Source organism: Gymnoscopelus microlampas, assembly GCF_963454915.1.
Source record: "Gymnoscopelus microlampas genome assembly, chromosome: 2".
NCBI classification, from domain to species: domain Eukaryota; kingdom Metazoa; phylum Chordata; class Actinopteri; order Myctophiformes; family Myctophidae; genus Gymnoscopelus; species Gymnoscopelus microlampas.
The window spans coordinates 36,730,925-36,746,782 of NC_139939.1; the positions used below are offsets into that span (position 1 = coordinate 36,730,925).

The following is a 15,858-nucleotide window of genomic DNA, read 5'->3' on the forward strand; positions in this document are numbered from 1 at the left end:
ACATTGCCATTTCAAAACAGAAAAATAAAACATCTTCCAAACTTTTAAGCCATGTCTACAATTTCAAAGTGTTGTAATAAGTTTGTTACTAAGTAGTAACCTACCAAACATTTACTTTTAAATCATTTCTAAGTAATGTTTCTAATTTCAAAACATAGCGTTGGAATAAATGTGTTATTACATAGTAATTGACAAAACATTTACTCAAACAGTTACTTTTACTTATTTAAATTAACTGTTTTAAACTTAAATGCAAAATTTAAACCTGTTTAAATTAATTAAACATTCAATTGTTCTTAAACTCAGTAAATTATTTCTTTAACATAAAGTCCATTTTAGACTTTTAAATGTTTAGGCATTTTAAGTTTTTAAAATTAAATTAAGTCTTTGAATTAACTTATTAAATTATACTTTTAAACATGAATTAAAGTTAAATTTTAAACAAACATTTTAAACTCTTTAGAGAGACCATTTAAGTTCTAAAGAGATAACTGAAGCTCGTTAAATAATGAACACAGCTGATCTGAGCTTGTGAATCAGCATTTTCCTACTCCTCCTTATAAACTTTGAAATAAAGTACTTTTAACATTAGCTTTTGACATTAAACTTCAGCTCTTAACTTCAAGCTTTTAACATTAGCTTCATTTGTAGTTTTAAACACTTATTTTAACTTTAACTTATTTCAAACATTTGCCAATCATCCCTTTAAAACTTTACTTTTTAGCAAATAAGAGTAAATAAATTCTTCAAACATTTGAAAACAAAGCTGTGCTGTTGTACTACAATAAGGCTCTAAAGCCAAACAAACTTTAGCAGTTGCACCAAACATTTAAGCACCATTTAAAAACAGCAAAAGGAGATTAAACATTACAGACCATTGGCATGTCGAACCCAAACACAGTGTGTGGAACTTGAGGAGGTTTGGAGCTTCTTTGGAGTTGGTTTGAGCTCTTCTCCCTCCAATGTTGTTTGCTCAACTGAGCACCTCCAGCTTCTTTTCTGCTGCTTGCCATGAGCCGACACCCAATCTCTAACGAGCCGACACCCAAAAGCCTGTGTAGGGGCAGCCATCTTGGATGTCCCAAAGGCCATTGGCAGCCATTTTGGATGTACCTTTTTCCCAGATAGGGTTTCAGAGCTTTTCTCAGTTTTGGCTCGACACACAGTAAGGTGGAATTTTTGAACTTTGAATGGAGTTTCTAGGTGAAAGTGTTTTTTTGAGGTCCCTAATTCGTCCATCGACCTCCATTATAAATCTCTGAACTTTTAAAGGAGTACAATTCTAAAACTATTAAACATTTCAAAGATTCCTTTTCAGGCAAACATGTCCACAGTAAGATGAACATTTAAAGTATGAATGGGGTTACTAGCAGTAAGTATGTAGGATTAGTAGCCTGTACTCGTTTCCCTTTAAATTTCCATTGCCGCATTGACATTGCATTGGGCGCTTAAAGTTAAATATCTCCCAAACTACAAATGATTTCAAAGAAGACAAACTGGGGGAAAAGTACACACTTTGCCAGGCTACCAGTTCTACAGTGAACAACACACAAGTGAACAGTCTGTGGAAGAACCACTGTGGTGTAGTGGTTTAGCTGAAGGGCTTGCAACCAGAAGGTTCCCAGTTCAAATCCAGCCAGAATGTTTTTCCAACTTTTTCTTGGCGCTTTCACTTTTATCTAATCTTTCAGTGAAGACCTCAGTAGTGAACAGAGCAAGTAAGAACCACTGTGGTGCAGTGGATTAGATACAGGACTTGCAACCAGAAGTTTCCCGGTTCAAATCCAACTAGGACATTCTTCCAACTTTTACCTGCCAAAGTTTGTACCTTTTCCAATATTATGTGTATTAAAATGTCTTCTGTAAAACTTTGGCTGGGAAGAGTTCTTTCAGACATAACCCCCCACCTTCAACTATCAGGAATGACCCGATGATCCTCCGTGTACGTTGATGGCATGGGACTTGAACCCGCGACTGTCTTTAGCAGAGGCAACCGATCAAGCCAACGCACGTTTGGGCCCTCAACAGGTGTCTCTTTGTGCTTTTGACTTGCTTTTTTGTATTTTGTTCTTGAAAAAGTCAAAATACTACAACATCGAACAACTGGGATTTGAACATGGAACCTCTGTGCTGAGAGTCTGCTCTTTAGACCCCTACACCATCTCTCAGCTGATCACATCATGTCTCATTGTGGTTTTGAATTGCTTGTTTGTATTTTGGCCTTTAACATGTCAAAGTACTATAACTTCAAAGTATTGGACGACTGTGATTTGAACATGGAACCTCTGTGATGAGAGTCTGACCTTTAGACCACTACCCCATCTCTCAGCCACTCCCTTTGCATGTGTCTTTGTGATTTTGGCTTGCTTTTTTGTATTTTGGCCTTGACAATTTCAAAGTACTACAACATTGAAGTATGGGACGACTGGGATTTGAACATGAACCCTCTGTGCTAAGAATCCGACCATTAGACCACTACCCCATCACTCAGCCACTCTCTTCACATGTCTCTTCGTGCTTTTGACTTGCTTTTTTGTATTTTGGCCTTGAACATTTCAAAGTAATACAACTTTGAAGTATGGGACAACTGGGATTTGAACATGGAACCTCTGAGCTGAGAGTGCGACCTTTGGACCACTACCCCATCTCTCAGCCACTCCCATCATATATCTCTTCGTAGGCTTGAAGTGTTTATATGTCAGCCTTCAGTTAGTAAAGTTGAAAAGCAATGAATCATAGAATGACTCGGATTTGAACATGTTATCTCCATGCCGAGAGTCTGATCTTTAGACCGCTACACCATCTCTCAGCCACTCCCATCGTATGTCTCTTTGTACTCTTGAAGTTTTTATAGTGTAAGACACTGTAAGACAAATAGGATGGAATATGAAATATCGGACAGATCCATCAGAATCACATGACTATGGAGATACTGTGTACCAATTTGCGTGTTTTTTGGACAGAATCTGAAGGAATAATTTCCAAAAATGTATTTTACATAAGTCGGCCTGCTGGTGGCGCTGTGAAAAAGCAGATGTGAGAAATGCAGTGTAGATGTTTTTCCTTGGCCTCAAGGGAGTGTGCGTGCAAAGTTTCACGTAGATCGGTGCAGTTATAGTTAAAAATGCAAATCGGCCTGTTATAGCGCCACCATGAGGCTGATTTGAACATTTTCAAGTGGCATTTCTTCCTCGGCCTAGTGGGAATATGCGTGTGCAATTGTATGGAAATGGCAAGCGGCGTTCATGATTTGAGGCAGTTTGTTCAAAACGGACCAATCCTGCAAACTTTGGAAGCCAACCTTAGCCAATGAGGATGGAATATGGGAAATCGGACAGATCCGGGTTGATCACATGACTATAGAGATACTGTGTACTGATTTGCACAACGTTTGGTTAAAAGCTGTAGGTGTAATGGGAAAAAATAGGTTTTGCACAAATCGGCGTCCTGGTGGCACTATGACAGGCCCATGTGAAAATGTGGGGCAGAGGTTCTGAATTGGCATCCAGGGAGTGGGTCTACACAGTTTCGCAGCGACCGGGCCAACGGTGCCGGAGATTAGCTGGTAACACACATATAGGACACAAGGACACACGGACAGACGGACGGACGGACAGACGGACAGGGGGAAAAACATACTCTCTCGCCATGCCTTTCAGCCTGGCGGAGACAAAAACACATGTGTAGCGTAACGCTGCCACTAGGATGAATATACCAAGGATTAGTCTGTGACGTCACTGCTAAAATACCAAGGGTGCGTCAGTGACGTCAGTATCATATTGATAATAACAGAGGCAACGTTACATTTTGAGGTTTCGAAGACCAACGCACACACTGCTTTGGTTGTGTATTGTTGTTCAGTTATTATTATAACTCAAGACAACGTCAGGAACACAGTCAAACTTTATTATTCACTCTAAACTCTGACAAGTGACTCTTCTTCTGTGAATGACATTCTCTATCTCCCAAAGCCCCATAGTCAACAGCGCCCCCATGAGGCACATATTTACCATTACTGTTTATGATCTGTTCTCGGGTACGGAAGAATATTGGCCAATGTGGGCCAGCTGGGAGAGGCCAATCGTACTCGGGAACGGTTCGAATCAATCGGACCCAGTCTGAATCCGCCCTAAAATAAATGGATCACCAAATCTCTGAATATAATTACTAATTTGGGTAATAATGTCAGTCAAGTTGACTAACAACTTGATGTGACCACCATTCAAGGAGACAATTTGTACATTGTGCAAGAAGACCCTGGTTGCGTCCAAAACCAGATACTAACGAATTACATACTACACAGTATGCTATTAACAGCCTACTATTTAAGCAGTAGGGTTTCACTTCGGACATAATAAAAAGTAATTTGGCATACTATGGGATTTTGGATGCAGCGGCCCCATCCGAAATCACATACTTGTTTACTCTTTAGTATGTCCGAAGTGATACCCTACTGCTTAGTAGATACCAAATAGTAGGCTGAAAATAGCATACTGTCTAGTATGTAGTACGATGTGGTTTTGGACATAACCAATGTGACAGGAGATGTCAGGTCAAAGGTTCTTTCTTGGTTTACCTATATAGATCCTAAATTACTGAGGCGCTACACTGTCTCTGCATTTGATGTATGTGTTTACCTTGCTTACTGTAAGTCGCTCTGGATAAAGCGTGTCTGCTAAATGCCTAAATTGTAAATTGTAAATGATATCAAGAGAGAATGACCTCGTAGTGCGAGGTCATTAGGGGCTAAAGCGAGGCTAAACTAAGAGATACGTATTATGTGGGGGAACAAAAACATATATATAAAACATAGTATTTACTTTTAAAAATATGTTTGAAATCTCAACAAGGCTATATGTGCATACGTGACATGTGACACCATTTGACTCCTATCAAAAGCCTTTCTGTTAGAGGCCAATTGTGTCAAATATTTAAACGTTTAAATTGAATATTACACATATATGATGCTGATTTAAAGATGTAGCTAATACATAGCCTACTGTTGTACACAAACAGCAGTTTTATCTGTACAGTATACCATTAATGAACAAACAAATTGCTGATCTTGTAAACTGGTTATTGCATAGGGTTAATTATTATTTTTAAGCATTCAATGACCATTTATTGTGAGTTATAGTCACGCTATGGATTCTAAAAGTGATTATAATGAATTATAACAGGGATTATGATATATTACAACTATGAGAATTATAATACACTATGATCCTTACCCCAAAAGTGTACAACAACTATGAAGTATTATAATACTTGACCATATAAGTCATTATATTATTGTTATCAAGCACAATGACTATTTCTGAGTGCTTATAACTAAATTATACAGTGTTGTAAGCAGATTATGATGCCTTGTTAATAACACATTACATAGCAAGTATATATATATATATATATATATATATACGTGCGTGTGTGTGTGTGTGTGTGTGTGTGTGTGTGTGTGTGTGTGTGTGTGTGTGTGTGTGTGTCTCTCCTCCACCATTACCCATCAACCCTGTGTGCCCTGTGTGAAGAAAAGAAGCACCATCGGAGCCTGAGGGTTTTAAAATCCCAGTTCCAGAATGTGCCGAGCGTAGCAGAGGAAGGAGGTGGGCGATGGATTAGTGGGAGCCCAGCCTCTGATGTTATTTAATCTCACCAGTCTCGCCGTGAGCGAGTGAGCAAGCCAAACCAGCCAGCCAGCCAGCCAGCCAGCCAGCCTGCCATCCAAGCCTAGCCAAGCCTAACCAAGCCAAGCCAAGCCAAGCCAAACCAAGCCGTACCCTTGATGCACATTATGGCCTTATGATCACCCAGTCCAGTGGATTTTGCACAGAAACGCCACGCAGGTTTGCCACTGCCATCACCATTCACCTCCACAGACATCCCCACTGCTGTCACTGCTGCTACATAACGGTTCTGCCAAACGTCTCCCTGCCTGGATCTAAACAGCCAGCAGCTCCAATTGTCAAAATGGACGTGGTGATGTGGCGAGAGCATTGCTCAGCCAACAGCGGGAGGAGAACGGTCTCGCTTGATTTCCCACCGTCTCTCAACGCCTGCCTTTGCCCGTCTTTTTCTCTCTCCCCTGTGTGCCACACACACACACACACGCACACACACACGCACACACACACACACACACACACACACACACACACACACACACACACACACACACACACACACACACACACACACACACACACACACACACACACACACACACACACACACACACACACACACACACACACACACACACACACACAGTTATCATCAGCTTTAACCAAATGTGCTCCTGTCCTTCCTCATCTACTGCCCTCTCTCTCTCTCTTTCCTTCTCCTCCAACCTTGCTCCACCTCCTGTAGCCCACTTATTCTCAGCTTTAGCCTAAATATGTGCCTCTGTCCTCCCTTCCTCCTTTTTCTACTGTGCCTTTCTCATCCCTCCACATACACACACACACGCACACACGCACGCACACGCACACGTGCTCTCTCTCTCTCTCACACACACACACACACACACACACACACACACACACACACACACACACACACACACACACACACACACACACACACACACACACACACACACACACACATGCTCTCACACACACATGCTCTCACACACACACACACACACACACACACACACACACACACACACACACACACACACACACACACACACACACACACACACACACACACGCCTTTACCCCCGCCACCCCCACCCGGAAATCGCTCAATTGCACAAGCCATCTCCGGAGCCTGCGTCTCCCTTCAGCCCCCCGCCCCCCACCCACCCTCACCATCACTATCCTCACTCCTCTCACTCAGCCCCACCACCCCACCCCCTCCTCCCCAAGTGCATTCCAGCATGACAAACCCCATGGGATTTCAGTAGTCCTTTAAAGCCTGCTGCCTGCCTGCTGCTGGGAACCTACTCTTCTCCATGCTACATTTTAGTATTCCAGGGAATACGTGACTGGGGAGGCAACCCAACGCTGTTATATATTTCTCACCCCGAATCTCCTCCTCCTCCTTGCCCTATCTGCCGATTGTTGTTTTGCAGTGTGCGTGTGCTTGCGTGTGTGTGTGTGTGTGTGAGTGTGAGTGTGTGTTTCAGAGTGTGTGGATGATCTTGATCGATCGCTGATCGGCGCGTCTGTTTTTATATTTTTATTTACAGTATATGCGGTGATAAAGTGGGTGCATTTTCTTTCTTATTAAAATATTTTCATCACCGGGTTTCTTTTTCAGAAGTCCTTTTTTTATTTTAACACATAAAAGCATCACAACAACAATATACAAATTCTTAGTAATCTTTAAAACCAAAACACATTTACACATGCAACAATAGGGTTTTAAGACAATGAGTAACTTATTGAGTGATTTTTGATTTTGGAATGTGTACCGTTACTCTGTGGGAGGAGAAAAGGGACTTTGCAGTTTTACTCTGCTGTCCGCAGAAGAAAGGTCCAGGCTGTCACTTTAGCTCCAGAACAACATATGCATACTGTACTGTAATTAACTCTAAATTTGAATGTCTTCAAACATAACCTACAATCTCTTATACTGCCTTTAATCCCTACCTCTTAAGACTTTTTAAGACTCTTTAGTGTTCCAAGAACAAAACTACAGAAATATGGTCAGGTTGGTCTTTTTGCAGTTATGTTAGAAGAATCATAATACACAATTCCACAAGAAGTTCACCATCAGAGAGCAGCCTGGCTAATTGGCCATCTTGAGTCATTACAATGGAGTGACGTTCCTCTTTCACTTTATACAAGTGAAACTCGCCACACAAGACAATGTGCCCTGTTCTGTGGTCAAGTTGACATGAAGAGGACCCCTTTTAACATGAAGCCACCAAATAACCAATGCTGCCACCATCCGTGTGCATTGTGCCTCTGAAGGTTGCATTTCCCGAGATGGTCTTACACTCAGTCAGAGGTGCACACTAGAGAAAAAGGAATGGCTTGCAAACAAAAACAAAAGACAGAACTGGGTAAAGATAATTTGGCTTGATGCGATAATTCAAAAGTTAACTGAAATGAAACGGGGAGAAGAATAATCAGTGGTAGAGATTATTGCTCCAGAGTAGAGTGGGTAGTCATGTTTTCCCCCCCCCCCCGTAATCATGTATTCGATCCTCATGATCTCTTCCTCCTCCTTGGTTTGACGGATTCAGGATGATTGTTATGATTGTCTATTGAGTCCTTTACATAGGATGCCGGCTGTAAAAAAAGAAAAAAAGAAAAGGAAAAAAAAAAAGAAACTCGCTACAGCCACGACACTGAAAAACACATTCATAGACACCAAAAATATACATTATGATACTGTCAAAAGGTACAATAATTACACTGAAAAGGAAATACAGCATTTAAACCAACACCCAGAATGTTTTTCATTTCATCTTTTTGTCCGCCTCTCTTCTCTTCCACTCGTCGCCATCTCCTTCTGTGGTGAGGTGGGCGGGAGGGGGAGGGGGGCGGGGTGGTAATGGTGGGGGGGTTCGGGGTTCAGTGAGCCCCTCAAGAGCTGCTGGCAGAAAGTCTGAGTCCCACCTTTTACCCTCCTGTGATGTGTGTGTGTGTGTACTGTGCGTGTGCGTGTGCGTGTGTGTGTGTGTGTGTGTGTGTGTGTGTGTGTGCGTGCGTGCGTGCGTGCGTGCGTGCGTGCGTGCGTGCGTGCGTGCGTGCGTGCGTGCGTGCGTGCGTGCGTGCGTGCGTGCGTGCGTGTGTGCGTGTGCGTGTGTGTGTGTGCGTGTGTGCGTGTGTGACCGGGGGGCTGTGGTGGGCGGGAGGTCGGTGGCCATGGTTGGCTGCTCTAGAAGAACCACCGGAAAGCTTCACCGGTGTTGACTGGCGTTCTCTGCGGGAGACATAAAGTGAAGGACACAGTGTTACTATGCAGCTTTCTCACAGCAGTCAAGGAGCTACGTGTCCCTTATATATATGGCAGCGATTCTCAAACTGTGTAATTTCAAGGACCCCTTTGATATGCATTTGATAGGCCACGGACCCCCATAACTCTGAGAGTGTACGAATTAAGGGTTCATTATGTTCCTTAGCTGGGGACCCCCTGGTACCCCCTCAAGCACCCCTGGAGGTCCCCGGACCCCACTTTGAGAACCACTCCTTTATGTACTGTCCCCATATAACAAAGTCACTGAAAGAAGAAAAAAAAAACAATATCTGTGCTCAGTCAACTTTCGTCCATGACAAATGCATAACATAATAAACATAATAAATTATGTATTTGTCAGTGGTTTGCGAGTTTAAAAAAAGTGAAGTCCTCGCAACCGGCGAGGGCTATTTTAACAGCGAACCCCCCCCCCCCGTCACCCAAAACCCGCAGGATATTTCATCAAAGAACAAGCCAAGGTGAAACACTATCCACGTCCCACCCACACCCAAATAATCATTACGCAGGATGAAATATTCAATACAAATTCCCAAGAAGCAACAATGAGGCATTTAATTACTGAGAGCTCCAGCCGCAGTGAGGGGGAACAGTGCATCATTTCAATTTGAGCCAGCGCCAATCTCCCTCGCCACCCCCCCCCCCCCCCCCGCTCCCCCCTCCCCCTCCACCCCCACTTCTCTTTTCCTGTCTCCACACCAATCCCGTCAGCTAGAGTGACAGCCTCCCCTTTTTGGGGAAAAACTCATTTGGTAGTCAGGAACATAAAAACACCAAAGTCGTTCACCAATCCCCATAACTAATTAGCAAAATATTTGTTTTAGTTTTTTGTTTGTTTTACACAGGGAAACGTATGGAAAGTGTATGACACCCCCCCCCCCCTCCCCCAAAAATCCCTTTATTCTGATAGGAGGACAATTTAACATTTTAATAATAAGTGTCCACTGCACTCCAAGAAGAACCACTGCTTTATGTACTGTACCGCAGTGAGGGGGAACAGCGCCCCTCCCCCCCTCCTTTTTCTGTAAATATACCTTTTGCTGCTAATGAGCTTTTACTGACACTGAATTGTAAGTATGTATGTCTTATGAATTTAGTACAATCGACCCCAATGGAAACAAGCCCCTGTGGCTTTTTTGGGGTTATCCTTTTAGCATAACTTTTGACAGTGCTACTTGTGATCCCTGGCTAATAAGCCTAATATGCCTCAATACATTATAATTGCGCTCTATCACTAAAATTAAAAATTAAAAACAATATTGTATTTATTTTAGAAATAGTTCATCTTTTACTCAAGGGGGACAGTGCCTGTCGCAAGTTGATGATGTCATTTGTCCATGTGTGGTCCAGCCCTATGAAATGTATGGAATGCAAGTGCTACTAAAAAACAACTTAATACTTCCTAAGAATAACATATCAAAACAATATTTTAAATATGTTTTATTTGCACATGCATTCCATACATGTCATAGGGCTAGACCACAGATGGACACATTACATCATCAACTTGCGACAGGAGTTGTCCCCCTTGAGTAAAAGATTACCATTTCTAAAATAAAGGAAATATTTAAGGTGTTTTTCATGTTTATTTTTTGTTATGGGGGCAATTATAACGTATTAAGGCATAGGTGGCTTATTAGCCAGGGATCCTTTTAATAATCTTGTTCATAAAGTATTCAATCAAAAATCAATCAATCAATGGAGCTATGCCTGCGGGGCAAGACAGTAAACCCCCTACAAAATCATTCATTGTAGTTTTCCCTGGACAAGCGTAACAACTGTAACAAATACAGACGGTCACTTATACTCCAATACTCCTTAAAGCTTTTTGTGTGAATAAAATGACATTTTGACCAATCCATATATCGTTGCTGTCTGGCAGAAACCAGCTAACTCAATTTTTCCGCTTTTGCTTTTTTCCCCCCATAAATCAGTGCTATTGAACACCCTTTACGTCTGTGTGTTGATACAAAAATGAAAAGTATTAAAAAGCACTTCTGACAAAACCAGCTAACTCCATTGGCTCCTCAAACTTTCTGGAGTTAGCTGGTTTTGCTGATGCCAGGCTCCACCCCCTTTTGACCTCCAACCTCATTGTGAGCTTGGAGGTCCATTTAGCTGTTCTTATCAATGGTGAACAAAACCTCCTAACTCCACTTTTTGTTTTGTTTTTGTCATTTCCTGAAAAATAAACATTTTGGAGTTTGGTTTCTGCCAGACAGCAGAGATATGGTAATGTTGATACAATAACACTACTGCTGTGGTTATAGTTCGTCGATTGAGACATTTTTTACCTGCGGTTAGGTAGGACCACTACTGGTTGACAAAAGATATTGCATCAAAGTCAAAACACAATTTAGCCTCTGCTCAAACAAGCTGTCCCTTAAAACTCAACAGTTAAAATATTGGTGCTCGAACGGGGGACCCCGTCCCCGTGCACGGGGGACAAGCAGATCGGCAGTGTAGATTGGCTATTTTCAGCGAAGACATTTAATGTAGAGTGAAAACAGAAAAAGACTCCCCCCTTTTAACCAGTAATGGTATTTGATAATAAGAAATCTGTCTTTTGATCCATGTGTACCCTGCTGGCTTACAATCAAATCCCCCCAAAGCTTTGTGTTCTGTAAAGAAAAAAAAATCCAGGTGAGTGGACTGCCCACATTCTTTGCTTTTACCGGGGGGAAAAAAACGCAAAACAACTTTATTGCCACTAAACAACTTCACAATCAGTAGTAAATAATAAGTCATATTAAATATATACATACATATAAGACAAAGATGCATATGTGATTCAGATATGCCAATGGATGGTCTACTCAAAGCTTATTGTTCCAATTGAATCTAGACAACCTACTGTATATGAATCACCTGTATGAATCACCTGTCCCTTTAATTAAAAAAGACAAACTACAGTCAATTGAAATTAAAAAAAAGAAATTGTAGCATTTAAAATGTCAATTTTTATGGGTTTTTTCTTTTTCTTCTTAGATTAATTCATTTGTTTTGTAGCTGGGCATAAAAGAACACATGCTCACAGTCAACAAATACAGAGAAGACCTTATTCACTGAAGGGTAGAAAACAACCAAAAGAAGTGGGCGATGGGGCAGAGACCCTAAGATAAGCTAAATAGGATCATTAACCTTTGAGTGTTTTTTATTGCACTGATAACCTCCAATAGATCAATACTAGACCCCTTGTCACATCCACTGGTAGCCTAGTCTGTACAACACTGACCATTAGGTATAAGCCGACGGCTCCACTATACAGATTTCACTTTCTATCATAAGCAAAGTGAAGAAAAATATGCCAGGCTGTGTTAAGCCACAACGTAGGTCTTAACAGGTAGATTTATAGAATAGAATACTGTATGACACAATGGAATGGAATAAAATTGAAACGTCATTGCTCATATGTGGCCTCTGACTTCACTATACTGAGATTAAAACAGACTAAACACAATAAATACACCACTGGTAAATGTTTTTCACCATCATTTCATTCACAAATACAAGTAAACGTGTTGCTTTTGATCTCAGTCATTCACTTGTTATGTAAATCTAAAGATAGCAAACTAAGTTGTAGCATTATTTTCAACACCACATCCTGTGAGTTAAATGATCCTTTCAAGATGATAATACAGCACAGCAGAGTACAAAGACTGCCAAGTCAAGAGCAAACCCCCAAGATATTTGCAACAGGCTTATTTCATGGTGAAATAAAAATATTTTCAAGCTGCCAGGGTTAAACTGCATTGCAAATTTCACTATGCTTTAATTATGACGTTTCGATCCTTTCTATCTTCACAGTATTTACACACTGAGCACAGTAAATATTACCCTTCAATGGATGTTAGCTTGTTAGTTGATACTTGCTACTGCTTGGAAATCCAAATGTCACTCTCTCGTCATGTCACAGCAAGGGACTCCCTCTTTCCTTGTTGTTTCGCCTTGATTGCACTTAAACCCGAACATTTAACTTCACTAAAACTATGCCTAAACCTAACCTTAACCCTAACCTCACAGAAATAATGCCTAAACCTAACCTCAAAACCCTGTCCGCCTAGGCGAAAAAACCTGGGAAAGACATCCTCCCGTCACAGCAAGCCACAGTATGACAATTATGTTAATTTACCTCTGACAGTGCACCCAAATGGACCCATACCGATTTGTAACTCTGGGTCTACAAATGTAACCTAATGGACCCTAATGGACCGTTGCGGGTGGACCCGGATGGACCCTAAAAATTGACCCTTACGGGTCATTTACGGGTCCATTTGGTTACATTTGAACACTCTCAGATGAATACACAGGATTTTACAGCCTAAGTTGTTCTTATCACAGCCCACTGGGTGTCTCAAAGCCCACTTTGGGTCGTGACCCAACATTGAGAGGCACTCCTTGGTGAATAACGAAGACATACTTGTTACATTGTAAACGTTTCATACTTTAAAAGCAAGTCATGGCTGAGAAAACTACAGACGGCAAGGTGGAATTGAATCCCAGAATGCACCTGGGGCAATTGGACCTTGCCTGTGGATCTATATGTAATATGTAGTGGAGAGCCAGTCTCGACCACGATAGAGAACTATATGTGTGGCTAACTGGCTCTCTCATAGGTTGCCAATTATAAGCCTGAATTAATACTTAGTTGCGTGCCAGTGTCATTCACCGAAAATAGCCAATCTACAAGCTCACAAGCTGCACAAACAAGTATAAATCAAGCATAAGGGAAATAATGCACAATTCTACTAATACTATACATATTCACTACAATGATGAAAGAAGGAGTTTTGTCAAGTTTTGTTGGTAGGGCTCCTGTGAAAAGGGGTGCTATGGAGCTTGATAACAGGCGATTTAACTGGGGCCTGTGTCTCTGACTATCCTATGAGAGGCAATTCAACTGTGGCCTCTTTAGCTTAAGAGTTTAACTAAAGTGCATTTTTGGGGCCGACACCTTTACCAATATTATTAGGGAGTAAAACATTCCGATATCAATATATCTGCAAATATTCTTATACTGTATGAACACATTTCTTGTCACGATCCTTGCTTGTGGTTATGAAACACTTGATATTTGATGGCAAAGGTACTGTAATGGAAGCAGGATATTTTTGGTGTTTAACGATAAAATGGATTCTGTGCACTTGAAATAAAAAAGTGAAAACACAAATAGAACCATTTATAAATTACCCAACACATTGTTTACAGCATTATGCTCCTTAAAAATGTTTTTGTATCAGCAAATATCAGACAACATAGTGTATACGTGATAGCCAATATACTGTACAAATGGGTCAATTGGTCAGGCTCTAAGTTTAACACACACAACAGAAAACAGGATTTGTAGCCTACTTGTATAGTGTACCGAAGTCCTGACGTCACTCGTTCATCCCCTGGGTCACGGAAGTAATCTCTCTATGGAGAATAACAATGGGTCATCTTTAGAATCGTCTCATATAAGGATTGTGAGAATTATAAGAAAATAAACTAATTGTCCCAGCACTATTGTCAGGGAGGTGGTTCTGTATCGTTTACGATTAGTCAGTCACTCATATTTGATACAGTCTGTTTCTGGCAAAAATGTAATTCATTCGCCGGCGGTAACTTTAGCGTTTTCTCGCCGTCAGTTGATGCTTCATATCCATATGAGTCAAACCGCAGTGCTCATTTGTTTATTTTTTGGAACACAGTTCTTATATGACACAGTATTAAACACGTCTATGGGAATTCAGAATGGGGGGAAAAAAACGTGACCCATAGGATTCTTAAATTACGTCGTACTTCGGTGCTCTATTGTAGCATGTGGTGTGCATAACCCAGGAACTCAGGAGAGTGTTTGTCTCACATAGTTGCTGGATGTATAAGGACCAACAGTATATGGATTGATGGATGAATGGCTTAATGGATATATGACTCAAAGCATAGGTAGAAGGGTAGATGCATTAACATAACATAAAGTGCAAACCACATTCTTGTTTGTTTTAACTCCTTTGAATTTATACCACATTTACACTGAGAAATAATAAAGTGTCCGAAAGAACGACGCACATGCGGAACAACGACAGTAGAAAATCTAATATGAGTGGAGGCAGCCACAGGCTCAGTATTTTAAAATCTATTGCCATTGTAGAATTGGGTTACAATGATGGGGGGGAAATACAATAGAGTTACGCAAAGATGCTAACAACAACGGATGGAGCCAGAGAGAACTTGGAGAGGTCCCCGTTTTAAAGAGGGGAGAGGATATGCCGAGACTAATCAGCAGTTTAGCGCGTTTCCATGTTCACACGCAATTAGGGAACGTCCAAACAATGGCAAGGAGCTGCAACAAGCCAATCCCTGATACCAAAAAAAAAAGAAAAAACACAGACAAACACAAGAAAGAAAGAAATAACACCACTCTCCAAAGGAGGGGGAAAAAAACAACCTTGACAAAACGAACATCCTGCGAGTGCCAACAAATTACAAAAGCAAGGGGGAGAGGCCTGACAATTTGCTGCCTATAACACAATACTGTACCAGGCTAGGGCTAACAGGATGAGAGGAAATAGTGTGTGGGTGTGTGTGTGTGTGTGTGTGGGCGGGGGGGTTGGGAGGGATGAGAATGTTTATCATGATCCATATTTTCCCATTGATCCATCCCCGTGGTGGAAGTGTGGCTCACCAGAGGCCATAATGACCCTGATCTGGACGCTTGGCATGTCTCCCTGTTTTGTTAAGTTCCCTCGTTATCGATTCGGCAGCAGGGCTCTCGAGTGCAGCTTGGATTCCCTCCACAGACACCCCCCTCCCCCCCGCCTGCTGTACCTCAGCAGCCCTCCACCACCTCCACCCTCAGCCCAGCACACTGCACTGTGACCAGGCACAAAGAAGGCTCAATTAGTGCCTGGCTCCACCAGCACCTCGTTCACGCTCGCCCCACCT

General features: G+C 41.7%; 2 protein-coding genes across 2 annotated transcripts in view; one reads left to right on the plus strand and one right to left on the minus strand.

The window, feature by feature from the left end:
• The window catches only part of npnta (nephronectin a), a 491,735-nt gene that overhangs the window by 118,902 nt on the left and 356,975 nt on the right, over positions 1-15,858 (plus strand). The window lies entirely within an intron of this gene.
• The window catches only part of cxxc4 (CXXC finger 4), a 49,264-nt gene continuing 42,181 nt past the window's right edge, over positions 8,776-15,858 (minus strand). The window contains exons 3-4 of the mRNA XM_084080508.1: positions 14,287-14,349; positions 8,776-8,883 (exon numbers count right to left, since the gene is read on the minus strand). Coding sequence (XP_083936634.1) covers positions 8,839-8,883; positions 14,287-14,349 — 108 coding nt within the window. The 3' untranslated portion in view covers positions 8,776-8,838. The remainder of the gene's footprint in view (positions 8,884-14,286; positions 14,350-15,858) is intronic.